General features: G+C 45.0%; 1 protein-coding gene across 1 annotated transcript in view; it reads right to left on the bottom strand.

The window, feature by feature from the left end:
* LOC118819240 (coxsackievirus and adenovirus receptor homolog) overlaps window positions 1-13,850 on the bottom strand; it is a 17,635-nt gene extending 3,785 nt beyond the window's left edge. Inside the window, exons 1-3 of the mRNA XM_036586948.1 lie at window positions 13,712-13,850; window positions 11,102-11,271; window positions 2,974-3,178 (exon numbers count right to left, since the gene is read on the bottom strand). Coding sequence (XP_036442841.1) covers window positions 2,974-3,178; window positions 11,102-11,271; window positions 13,712-13,763 — 427 coding nt within the window. The 5' untranslated portion in view covers window positions 13,764-13,850. The remainder of the gene's footprint in view (window positions 1-2,973; window positions 3,179-11,101; window positions 11,272-13,711) is intronic.
* Between the last annotated feature and the right edge of the window lie 317 nt (window positions 13,851-14,167).

The following is a 14,167-nucleotide window of genomic DNA, read 5'->3' on the forward strand; positions in this document are numbered from 1 at the left end:
TCCATCTGCATTGCTCCAGTCAATCTCAAAGGATCTACTGCCCTTCATCACTTTTCTCATTAACAAGTCCTTGTCATCAGGTGAAGTTCCATCAACTTGAAGACTGCAAGAGTACTTCCCATCCTGAAGAAGCCCACGCTTGACAGCTCTGATGTCAACAACTACAGACCGGTATCACTCCTTTCTTTCCTTTCAAAAATTCTTGAACATGCAATCTATAATCAACTGTCTCTCTTTCTCACACAGAACCAGCTCCAGGACCCCAACCAGTCTGGCTTCAAACCAGCGCACTCAACAGAAACTGCTCTTATAGCAGTGACAGAGAAGCCCCAGTCAGCAAGATCAGCCAGTCTGTCATCTGTCCTGATTCTTCTTGACCTCTCAACAGCTTTTGACACGGTCAACCACACAATCCTTCTGGACGTCCTCACCAACCTTGGAATCACTGGCTCTGCGTGGAAGTGGTTCAAGTCCTATCTGGAGGATCGCTCTTATCAGGTAACATAGAGAAGGGGACCCAGCACCGAGCCTTGTGGGCTTTTCTCTTTACACTAGCTCTCTTGGCAATGTAATATCATCTCATGGCTTCTCTTATCACTGTCTGATGACACTCAACTAATGCTTTCTTTCTCACCCTCTGACACAGAGGTTTCCAGTTGGATCTCGGCATGTCTGTCTGACATCTCTTCATGGATGGCAGCTCACCACCTGAAGCTCAATTCTAGTAAGACTGAGCTGCTATTCATCCCTGCAACTACAGGTCCTCATCATGATCTTGCCATCTCATTCGAGAACTCTCTGATTGTCCCATCTGTAGAGGCAAGAAGTCTTGGTGTGGTTCTGGATGGCCAGTTATCGTTCTCGACTCACATTGCGAACCTAACTCGGTCATGCAGATTTCTGCTGTTCAACATCCGGAGGATCCGACCCTTTCTCATTCGAGAGGCCACCCAGGTGCTAGTGCAGTCTCTTGTCATCTCAAGGCTTGACTACTGCAACTCGCTCTTGGCTGGTCTTCTGATGCAGGCCATCAGGCCTCTGCAACTCATCCAGAATGAAGCAGCTCGGCTTGTCTTCAGTCTCCCAAAGTTCAGCCACGTCACCCCACTGCTGCGCTCCCTTCACTGGCTTCCTGTAGCTGCATCAGATTTAAAACCCTTATGCTGGCCTACAAAGCCAAAAATGGACCAGCCCCTCCCTACTTGATGGCAATGGTCAAAACTCGAACTGTACCACGAGCCCTTCGAGTACAGCTCGGCTTGACCCGCCATCCTTCAAAGTGCGCGGAGGTGGTGGAATGAACTCCCACTGGCTGTCCGTACAGCAGAGTCTCTCGCTGTCTTCAAACGCAGACTGAAGACTCACCTTTTTATACAGCACTTAAATGAGCACTGAATTAAGTATTGATTGTAATGTATTGTACAGCACTTATATAATGTATTGTATTGCATTGCATTGCACTGCTCTGTGTTTAACTCTGTTCCTTTTTCTCTAGGTGTCAATGACTTTCTGATTCTAGCAGTATCTGAGCTCAGGACTGGCTTTCTCTCTAACCTATTGGGAACTAGCGAAGATACTTTCTCTGGACAGACAAAGCACTTTTTGTAAGTCCCTCTGGATAAGAGTGTCTGCTAAATGATGTAAATGTAAATGTACTGCAGGACAGGTGAGGCAGAGACAGAGAAGAGAGAGACTGCAGGACAGGTGAGGTAGAGACAGAGAAGAGAGAGACTGCAGGACAGGTGAGGTAGAGACAGAGAAGAGAGAGAGACTGCAGGACAGGTGAGGTAGAGACAGCGGAGAGAGACTGCAAGACAGGTTAGGTAGAGACAGGGGGGGTGTGAGTGCAGGACAGGTAAGGAAGAGACAGAGGAGAAAGAGACTGCAGGACAGGTGAGGTAGGGGGGGGGGAGTGTGAGTGCAGGACAGGTAAGGAAGAGACAGAGGAGAGAGAGACTGCAGGACAGGTGAGGTAGAGACAGAGGAGAGAAAGCGTGGTCACTGCAGGACAGCCCTGCTGTTCCCGCTCAGTCAGTGCAGTTGAACACATTCCTTTCATAGCCAAAACTGCATGGACGCCCTTCAATTACTGTGTTCAACTATTCCAGCCCCCTTACAGCCACAGCCCTGCATATTTACACAATCTTGGTGAGTGTCAACTCGAGTCACAGTGACCAACACCTGGCAAGGTCTCAACTCTCTGCCTCCTGTTTCTGACCTTTGTGGTTGGGCTGTACTCTCTCTTAGCCAATCAGGAACTTTTAAGGGCAATTAACAGTGAATTTCACCAATTTTTCAAAAAATTTTACTTAATTAAAGGGTTAAGATGTAAACAGAGTCGTTCAGAGTGGTTTGGTGTGAAATGCTCTGTTCTAGAGAAACTTATCGTGAACTGTTCACAGTGGTGATGATAGGAACCAGACGTCCACCTCTAAAAGCTCCCTCACAGAAAGTTGCTACATGAAATGGTTATGAACTCACTGCATGATGACTGAGACAGTGAGTGCGTTTACATGCACTCAATAATCCGATAATAATCAGATTTCTTCCGTGTGAGTGTTTTATCAACACAAACGACCAGCTGCAGTTTCTCACACACACACTCACACACGCACCAGCCGAGTCTCAGCCAATCAGAGACGACGATGCAGAGAAATGAAGCGAAACTGAAATGAAACGAGATCAACAAAGTCAAAATCATGAGATCATCAGAGGAAAACTGAGAAATGAGAAAAAAGATCAAAAGAAAAGAGATTAAGTTAATACTAATTTCATTACATTATGAGATCAAACACAGACGGTAATATCAGAGGTGAAGTTGTGAGATTAATGCTGTTAAATGAGGAGATTTACAGTGACACTGAGATGATCAGGTGGTGAAATCACACTAATGTTATTCAAAGTGAGAGTGCCGTTGTGACAGAGACGCTCCAGTAACTGTTGAGACGACAGGGCCGTCAGTGCTGAACTCACCCAAAACGGTGAGCAGGACTTTCCTGCTGCGGATGCCAGGAAGCTTCTTCACTTTGCACCAGTAGGATCCGGTGTCAGACGCTTCCAGTCTCAGGAGGTTTATGGAGGCATCGCCGTTCTTCGGGTTGAGAGAGTCAAAGTGAACTCGGCCCTTCAGAGGAGGATAGTAATTCTCATAGAGCCGATAACCCGAATACACGATCACCTAGAGAGAGAGAGAGAGAGAGAGAGAGAGAGAGAGAGAGAGAGAGAGAAAGAAGATAAAATAATTAATGAATAATTCATAGTAGATATTAAATAATTTATTGTAGTCAATAATTCATTGTAGACACTGAATAATTCAGAGTAAACAGTGTACAACAATTATAAACATTAATAAATAAATACATTACGTAACAGAACCTGCTCACTCCAAACCAAGACCCGCCCACTCTGTGCCAGCACCTGTAGACTCCGAGTCATGGTCCGCCCACTCCGAGCTACCGCACAGCCACTCCGAACCACAGAACACCCACTCCAAGACAGCAACAACTCATTCCGGACCAGGGCCCACCAACTTAGACCTTGTACTGTTATGCCCCTCCCATTCCGAACCACAGCCCATCCACTCCGACCCACAGCCCACCCACTCTAAGCTAGGCCACATGAAGAAAAAAAAAACACAAACACGCATACCTGAAGATTCGGATACTGTCATCCTATCCGATTCAAATGGAAACTTCTTAAACGAGGAACAGTTCTTCCCAGGAACCAAAGGCACCAAAGTCTGGAGTCCCAGAACCAGTAACGCAATTCAGATCCTCACTCATGTCATCTCCTGTGAGAAAAGCCATGTAATTGTCCACACTGGCACAAACGACCTAAGGGCACAGCAGGAAAGAGCAGCAGAGTGCGTGAGGAGAGTAGCACAGACCGCCACTCAGACCTTCCCCTCCACCAAGATCACCATCTCCACCATCCTGCCCCGGAGAGATTTCCACCCTGCTACCATCCAGAAGATAAACGCAGAAATCTCCCATGGATGCGCCTTTATGGCCAATGTACACCTGGCACACCATCCCAACCTCAGCTTGCACAGCCTCCACGACCATGTCCACTAGGGGTGCAAAAAATCGATTCTTAGATGCATTGCGATGCTAGTTTAGGCTAAACAATATAAACAAGAGCGCAGACTTACTTTGCTCTGCTTTAAGCTTTAGCTTTAGCCGCGTTCCTCTCCTTTCCGCCAGAAAACTTGTCCTCAAAAGTTGATCAGCTTATTGTAAAAAGTCTCTCAGCGTTCGGCTGTTTTACGAGGCTGAAGTCGCTTCTTATTCTCCAGCTTCTTGTTTGAATTTTCCCATTCCACCTTAAATTCTGACTGAGGCGCCGAATGCAAATGCGACACTATTTAAGGTGGACCGGGGAAATACTAAAGAGAAGCAACTTCAGCCTCGCAACTTTTTAGTGTTTGACAGTCTCTCGTTGCAGATTTAACGTACAAGGAAACCAACTGCACTGCATGTAAATGCGAATAACGCATCATTGCTATGTGACCTGCAGTCTGCCAGTTCTCAGTCGTTGCGAAACAGGGCTTTCGCGCTAAGTTGCACACGTCACGTCTCAAAGATATTTTATTGACACAGCGATCTCCACCCTCTACAGCGAGACCAAAACCGAAGTTATAAAATCACCGAAGAAAACGGGGAGGACGACTGTAACGTGCTGCGTGGACACCCATTACCACCGGATCTTATTTCACTGTAACCGCATTTTATCACGGCTCACCTCAGAACAGACCTACTTTGACCCAGAGGTCTGAAGACTTTCTTTTTCTTTTGACTAACAGTTTAAGGGCAACATAATGGAACGTCATGCCACCCCTTTATAAACATCCTGAAGAGACCTTTGGACATCACTGAAGTAAATTTTGGAATACTGATAAATTGTGACTTTTGAAAATTCCTTTCCCTCTCTCTCACACCCATACAGCTCACCTTCCCCCACAAAGAGAGACATCTTATCTAAAACAAAGGCCAAACATGGCCCACCAATCAACTCTGGGTGAGGGGACTGTTGAGACCTCACGGATCCCTGAGCAGACCCCTCGGTGTGGCCAGATACTCTTAAGTGCATTCCTTCAGTATCACAAATTTGGGGTCTGTGCAGAGGCTAGGCTCCTGAGAGCCCTGCTTTCTGGCAAATTATTCACAATGTGATCTTTAATCAAGTATCAATCAAATGCCTTTCCTTTATCAAACTGTGAAGAACACCTCTGTTACTGTTAACATGTTGCCTTGTCAGACGTGAATTGATTAATCCCTGCCAAAGGGAATTAATACCTAACTTTCTACACTATGTTCTTTTATATTCTAGTAGTTATTTTGATTCTTGGATTGTAATCCTTCCTCACTGATCTAGGTTATTGTATTGATCTTTGATCATTCACAACTATATTCATTTCACCCATTATATAATTTTTCTTTTTCTTTTGTTTGAGAAACAACCCATGTATTTCGTGATCACTGTTAATCTTATATATCTGCTTTTCTCGCAAGTCTTCTTGTAGTGTTATTAGAAGTAGGATTCTAAAGTGTGTAGCTTGTGTGACTATGTACACTTTAATCATAGAGTTTCTCCCAACATATCTACAGAATTATTGATGATTATGTACTCACTTATTTTACTCTGAGTTATTATGTAACCGTTCATGTAAGCACTGTTTAGAAATAGTAATGTGACGTATAACCACGAAATTGTCTTAACATTTTAATTCTTTTGTCTAAGCAGTTCCTACTTCTTATATGACTAGAATGGTTAAGGATTCAACTTATTATATGTAACCATATCATGGTTTACGTTAAGGGATAATGATCTGTAAGCTCCATAGTCATTTGCAATAGTCACTATGGAAACAATAATGTTTTATAGGTAAAATTGCATGCTTCTTTTACTTAAGTGTAACCACACCCAGAATCTCCAAAGGATTATGTGACACTTGAGCAGCATTCAAAGAAATTGCATATTCATTATAGGTAACCTAACAAACCAACCAAAACTTTTTCCCCGCCTTAGCTCTGCCTTGGCTCCGCCCCTCAAAGTTCTTTCTTTAAAGCCCGCAAGGAAGAGAAACAGTGGGGAGAACGAGAAGAAGAAACAGAAGGACAGGGAAAGTTGGCCCTGAAGGGAGCGAGACAGCCAACATGTAATCTTAATGAAACTCCAAGTAGAGAAGCCCGTTCTCCTCGTTTTGCACTTTAGCTAAGTTCTGCAGATCTTAAATGTTAGTTGTTTGTCTTGTGTCTTAATCCGTTTTGTTTCATTTACTCAGTAATCTTAAAGTGTTGTAACTGTAAGTTTAGACTATTGAAGAGCTGCATCTGGCTGCATTTGTTTTTCAAGTTTCGTCAATCTATTTTGAAAGTCTAACTGCCAACGACAGGCCGCTCAGAACCTAGTTTTAGAACAGAAACAGAGGCAAAACAGTGCTGACTGAAATCCACATCAAGAGCCTGCTCCGACCACCGCCTGCCTCCATCGCCAAGAAGAAGATCTGCGCTCCTCACCGGAGAGGCCGCCAAGCGTCGCCGGAAGCCTGCCTTGCCAGTGGGGTCCGGTCCAAAGCGTTGACCAAGGGCTTGCACCTCAAGCGGCCTTGCCTTTGACCTGCAGACCCTTCCTAGCCTGTGTGAGCAGTGGCTTCTCTTCCTCAACGTGGCACGCGCATCAACACGGCACTGAGGCATCCAGCAGCTTTGACCTTTGACCTGCGGACCCTGCTCCAGCCCATGCCAGCAGCGGCCTCTCTTCCCCTCAACGCGACATGCGCATCCCCGCAGCTCTGAGGCATCCAGGTCGTAGATTCACTCGCACTGCCCTTTGTGGTCTCAGTCTCACTGTGATTTTGCTTTTCTTTATTGATACTTAGGCCAGCTTCACACTAGTGTCAGGGTTGTTCTGCTTGCTGCTCAAAAGCCACATAATTTGGAAAATCAGCTAATCTTAGTACTTTTGTTCAGTATATTCAATATCTCTGTTTTTTCCATAACTAGTAGTCCAATATTTAGTACCTATATACCTTTGTAATCGATTGCTTTATGTTTATATACCTCTATCAATAAATAACCCTTTATTACAGTCATCTCTGTCATGGTGTGCATATGAAAAACTTCAATTTGGTTTGGTTCCCTGGACCATGGTCAAGCTCTCACTTGAATTGAATTAAAATACCCGTGTCTTACGGTAAGTGGGAAATTAGGTGCTTTTGAGGCCTTGTCCCGCTACAGTCTAATGCGCTCCAAACAAGACCACTGAACGAGAGCCTTCTTGTTCACTTGCCACATCACTTCCATTTGATTTTATTAATAAAAGATATTGGAAATAAATTCATTATGGATCATTACAAATACTTTGCTTTAAAACTACCAAGTCCTCAGACAGTAGGAAAAGAAAAATCCTGTATAGAAGATGCATCGATAATCGTTTTATAATCGCATCGCAGCCCTCTGAATCGTAATCGAATCGAATCGAATCGTGAGGTGCCTAGAGATTCCCACCCCTAATGTCCACCTATCCAAAGACTTTGTGGGCACCTTTGCCAAAAACCTAAAAGATGTGGCCCTTGGACGCAGCTCCGGCAGCCCCCTACGAAACAGCAGATCACCCAGCCTACATGCAGCCAGACAACTCCATCACCCAGAAAGATCAGCGCGCACCCTATCATTCATCACTACCACCCCCTGCCTCCGCACAGCCTTTCCACCCCCAGAGCAACCCCAGCTCGCCGGACCACCAACCTGCACAGACACACCACACCTAGCCCAGCAACCCGCCCACCACCGACCAGCAAAATGCACCCACTACCAGTCCCCAGCCCCAGCAGGCAGCCGCTGAAGCAGAGCTATGCCAATGTAGTGAAGAATCCGGCCTCCACAAGCACTACAGACCTGGGCGAGATCAAACAGCTGCTCAATCTCATATGCACCAAACTGCTGAGCTAAGTTCTGAGTTCACTGCTCACACTATGAGACTGTAATTACATAGTTTATTAATGACTGTCTATATGTTACACACACCAATAGTCCCCCTCACTTACACAGGTTTATCTCCTTTTAAAATCTATTTTATTTGTACTTGCATTCATGTTAAAAATGAAACCCTTATCTACTTCTATGTGGAACAGTCAGGGCATAAAATCATCTCTGTTTGGATACAAAAGTAAAAACCATGAACTTACAAAAAACACTGACATTATCATCCTACAGGAAACCTGGTGTAAATCAGACAGCATCACTCACTGTCCCACAAACTACAAAGAAATCATCATTCCCTCTGTTCAACACCCTCATATCAAGGTAGAGATTCAGGTGGAATTATTATCTGGTACAAATCAGAGCTATCCAAATTCATAGTCCCGCTGAAACTTGAAAAATCACACATTTGGCTTAAAATTAAAAAGGAAATCACAGACCCTCCAAAAGACCTTTTCTTATGCACAGTCTACATCCCTCCCAGTGAATCCCCTTATTATAATGAAGACATTCTCCCCAGTCTGCACCATCAGATCAGCAGCTTCCAGGCCCAGGGAAGTGTGCTGATCTGTGGGGACCTGAATGCTCGCACTGGATCTCTACCTGACTTCAACACAGAGCAAGGTAACAATTATATATTCAGACACCGACACCCAGGAAATATCACTAACCTCCCCGATACAACTCTGATTCACAGGTGAACAAAACGGAAAGGACCTCCTGCAGCTCTGTCAGAGTCTGGGTCTGTACATTGTCAGCGGTAGGTTACGAGGGGACTCTTTAGGGAGATTTACCTTCTGCTCACCTCTTGGAAACAGTACAGTAGATTATATGATAACAGACAATGAACAGTGAACACAGCCTGGCCGTACAGAATGACCACCATAAGAACACAGTACAGACTCAGTGAACAGTGGAGCCTGGCCATACAGACCGACCACTATAAGAACACAGTACAGACTCAGTGAACACAGCCTGGCCATACAGACCGACCACTATAAGAACACAGTACAGACTCAGTGAACACAGCCTGGCCGTACAGAATGACCACCATAAGAACACAGTACAGACTCAGTGCACACAGCCTGGCCGTACAGACCAGCCGCTATAAGAACACAGTACAGACTCAGTGCACACAGCCTGGCCGTACAGACCAGCCGCTATAAGAACACAGTACAGACTCAGTGCACACAGCCTGGCCGTACAGACCAGCCGCTATAAGAACACAGTACAGACTCAGTGCACACAGCCTGGCCGTACAGACCAGCCGCTATAAGAACACAGTACAGACTCAGTGCACACAGCCTGGCCGTGCAGATTGGCCACTATAAGAACACAGTACAGACTCAGTGCACACAGCCTGGCCGTGCAGATTGGCCACTATAAGAACACAGTACAGACTCAGTGCACACAGCCTGGCCGTACAGACCGACCTCCATAAGAACACAGTACAGACTCAGTGAACACAGCCTGGCCGTGAAGACTGGCCACTATAAGAACACAGCACAGATCTCTGTGCTTTACCAGCGTATCTTCAAGAGGAACATTCCAGCTTTAAGGTCAGATCTCTATAGTTGACCAGTGTATCTACACCATTCAGCTTAACTGTGAGCTCCAGCTTTAACTGTGAGCTTTAAACTCCACAAACTGTGTGTGTGTTTGTGTCCACAAATTAATCAGTCACAGACACTCACAGCCGACAGACAGCCAGTCACAGACACTCACAGCGGACAGACAGTCAGTCACCGACACTCACAGCCGACAGACAGCCAGTCACAGACACTCACAGCCGACAGACAGCCAGTCACAGACACTCACAGCCGAAAGACAGTCAGTCACAGACACTCACAGCTGAGACACGGTCAGTCACCGACACTCACAGCCGACAGACAGTCAGTCACAGACACTCAGAGCCGACAGACAGCCAGTCACAGACACTCACAGCCGACAGACAGCCAGTCACAGACACTCACAGCTGAGACACGGTCAGTCACAGACACTCACAGCCGACAGACAGTCAGTCACCGACACTCAGAGCCGACAGACAGTCAGTCACCGACACTCAGAGCCGACAGACAGCCAGTCACCGACACTCACAGCCGACAGACAGCCAGTCACCGACACTCACAGCCGACAGTCAGTCACCGACACTCACAGCCAACAGACAGTCAGTCACCGACACTCACAGCCAACAGACAGCCAGTCACCGACACTCACAGCCGACAGACAGTCAGTCACCGACACTCACAGCCGACAGACAGTCAGTCACCGACACTCACAGCCGACAGACAGTCAGTCACCGACACTCAGAGTCGACAGACAGCCAGTCACCGACACTCATAGCCGACAGGCAGCCAGTCACCGACACTCACAGCCAACAGACAGTCAGTCACCGACACTCACAGCCGACAGACAGTCACCGACACTCAGAGCCGACAGACAGCCAGTCACAGACACTCACAGCCGACACACAGCCAGTCACAGACACTCACAGCCGAAAGACAGTCAGTCACAGACACTCACAGCTGAGACACGGTCAGTCACCGACACTCACAGCCGACAGACAGTCAGTCACAGACACTCACAGCCGACAGACAGTCAGTCACCGACACTCGGAGCCGACAGACAGCCAGTCACCGACACTCACAGCCAACAGACAGCCAGTCACCGACACTCACAGCCGACAGACAGTCAGTCACCGACACTCACAGCCGACAGACAGTCACCGACACTCAGAGCCGACAGACAGCCAGTCACCGACACTCATAGCCGACAGACAGCCAGTCACCGACACTCACAGCCGACAGACAGTCAGTCACCGACACAGACAGCCGACAGACAGACAGCCAGTCACCGACACTCACAGCCGACAGACAGTCAGTCACAGACACTCACAGCCGACAGACAGTCACCGACACTCAGAGCCGACAGACAGCCAGTCACCGACACTCACAGCCGACAGACGGTCAGTCACCGACACTCACAGCCGACAGACGGTCAGTCACCAATATTCACAGCCAACAGATGGTCAGTCGCTGACATTCATATAGTTTTCAAACACACTGTGAGAACAACTCACATACTCAAACACACTTACACACACATTAACACACACTCACCACCATGTCCTCTTCCCAGTTGTCTGAAGGTTTGATTGTCCACTCAATCCACAGCGGTCCAGAGTCCTCTGCAGCCAGAGTGAAGTGACAGTCCAGCTTCACACTTTCACCATTGGCCTTCTCTATGAAGGTTGGTCCAGTGGAGTTGATCTCCAATCCACATACTGAACCTACACACACACACACACACACACACACACACACACACACACGAAGTTACAGCTGTCAGAGAGAGTTTCTGAACACACACTACACACTACAAAACACACACACAGACATCAATACAGTGTTACAGTAATACATAGCATCAGCACAGCACTACAGTAATAAATAAAAACACTACCGTATTATCACATCAGCACAGCACTACAGTAATAAATAAAAACACTACCGTATTATCACATCAGCACAGCTCTACAGTAATAAATAAAAACACTAGCGTATTATCACATCAGCACAGCTCTACAGTAATAAATAAAAACACTACCGTATTATCACATCAGCACAGCTCTACAGTAATAAATAAAAACACTACCGTATTATCACATCAGCACAGCACTACAGTAATAAATAAAAACACTAGCGTATTATCACATCAGCACAGCTCTACAGTAATAAATAAAAACACTAGCGTATTATCACATCAGCACAGCTCTACAGTAATAAATAAAAACAGTAGCGTATTATCACATCAGCACAGCTCTACAGTAATAAATAAAAACACTACCGTATTATCACATCAGCGCAGCACTACAGTAATAAATAAAAACACTACCGTATTATCACATCAGCACAGCACTACAGTAATAAATAAAAACACTACCGTATTATCACATCAGCGCAGCTCTACAGTAATAAATAAAAACACTACCGTATTATCACATCAGCTCTACAGTAATAAATAAAAACACTACCGTATTATCACATCAGCACAGCGCTACAGTAATAAATAAAAACACTACCGTATTATCACATCAGCACAGCACTACAGTAATAAATAAAAACACTACCGTATTATCACATCAGCACAGCTCTACAGTAATAAATAAAAACACTACCGTATTATCACATCAGCACAGCACTACAGTAATAAATAAAAACACTACCGTATTATCACATCAGCACAGCATTACAGTAATAAATAAAAACACTAGCGTATTATCACATCAGCACAGCACTACAGTAATAAATAAAAACACTAGCGTATTATCACATCAGCACAGCATTACAGTAATAAATAAAAACACTAGCGTATTATCACATCAGCACAGCACTACAGTAATAAATAAAAACACTAGCGTATTATCACATCAGCACAGCATTACAGTAATAAATAAAAACAGTACCGTATTATCACATCAGCACAGCACTACAGTAATAAATAAAAACAGTACCGTATTATCACATCAGCACAGCTCTACAGTAATAAATAAAAACACTACCGTATTATCACATCAGCGCAGCACTACAGTAATAAATAAAAACACTAGCGTATTATCACATCAGCGCAGCTCTACAGTAATAAATAAAAACACTAGCGTATTATCACATCAGCGCAGCTCTACAGTAGTAAATAAAAACACTACCGTATTATCACATCAGCGCAGCTCTACAGTAATAAATAAAAACACTAGCGTATTATCACATCAGCGCAGCTCAACAGTAATAAATAAAAACAGTACCGTATTATCACATCAGCACAGCTCTACAGTAATAAATAAAAACACTACCGTATTATCACATCAGCGCAGCTCTACAGTAATAAATAAAAACACTACCGTATTATCACATCAGCTCTACAGAAATAAATAAAAACACTACCGTATTATCACATCAGCTCTACAGAAATAAATAAAAACACTACCGTATTATCACATCAGCTCTACAGTAATAAATAAAAACACTAGCGTATTATCACATCAGCACAGCACTACAGTAATAAATAAAAACACTAGCGTATTATCACATCAGCGCAGCTCTACAGTAATAAATAAAAACACTAGCGTATTATCACATCAGCGCAGCTCTACAGTAATAAATAAAAACACTAGCGTATTATCACATCAGCGCAGCTCTACAGTAATAAATAAAAACACTACCGTATTATCACATCAGCACAGCTCTACAGTAATAAATAAAAACACTAGCGTATTATCACATCAGCTCTACAGTAATAAATAAAAACACTACCGTATTATCACATCAGCGCAGCTCTACAGTAATAAATAAAAACACTAGCGTATTATCACATCAGCTCTACAGTAATAAATAAAAACACTACCGTATTATCACATCAGCGCAGCTCTACAGTAATAAATAAAAACACTACCGTATTATCACATCAGCGCAGCACTACAGTAATAAATAAAAACACTACCGTATTATCACATCGGCGCAGCACTACAGTAGTAAATAAAAACACTACCGTATTATCACATCAGCGCAGCACTACAGTAGTAAATAAAAACACTAGCGTATTATCACATCAGCACAGCACTACAGTTTACGAGAAGCGCGTGCACGCGAGGGGGAGTCGGATTCTGCCGGGGAGTCGGAATTCGGCACAACACCGGTCAGTAAACAAATCAAGTTTAATCCGGTTCGACTCACCTGAAGTCCAAACCGCCAGCAGGCAGAGCAGCGCGGAGGTGGTCAGCTTCATCAGCGCGAGTTTGTCCTGAAAGTGAGAGAAATTCGGACTTTAAACTCATAAATTACTGAGTTTTTCTCTTCCTCGCCCTCGTTTCTTCTCCCGGAGCATCATCAGACACACCCAGGTGGATTCTGGCTGGAATCGGATCACGTGGCGTGACAAAATGGACCAATCAGAGTGCTGCCCTTTCTCTCCACCTGTTTTACGACAGGCGCCGCCCCTCTGCACTGTGATTGGCTCATGCCCCAGAGAGGGTCGCGTCAAGGGAAGTTCAAACCCAGCTACCAAAACCAGGTCCCGAGCGGCTCCGGCCTTTGGTTTTGGAGATTTCCTCCTAAAAGCTGTTAAAGCTTCATATAACGTCTGTTCCCCTCAGTGAGGTTAGCAGCTGGTACGACTGCTCGGTTTGGAGT

The sequence above is a fragment of the Colossoma macropomum genome, unplaced genomic scaffold (assembly GCF_904425465.1).
Source record: "Colossoma macropomum unplaced genomic scaffold, Colossoma_macropomum, whole genome shotgun sequence".
Lineage (NCBI taxonomy): Eukaryota > Metazoa > Chordata > Actinopteri > Characiformes > Serrasalmidae > Colossoma > Colossoma macropomum.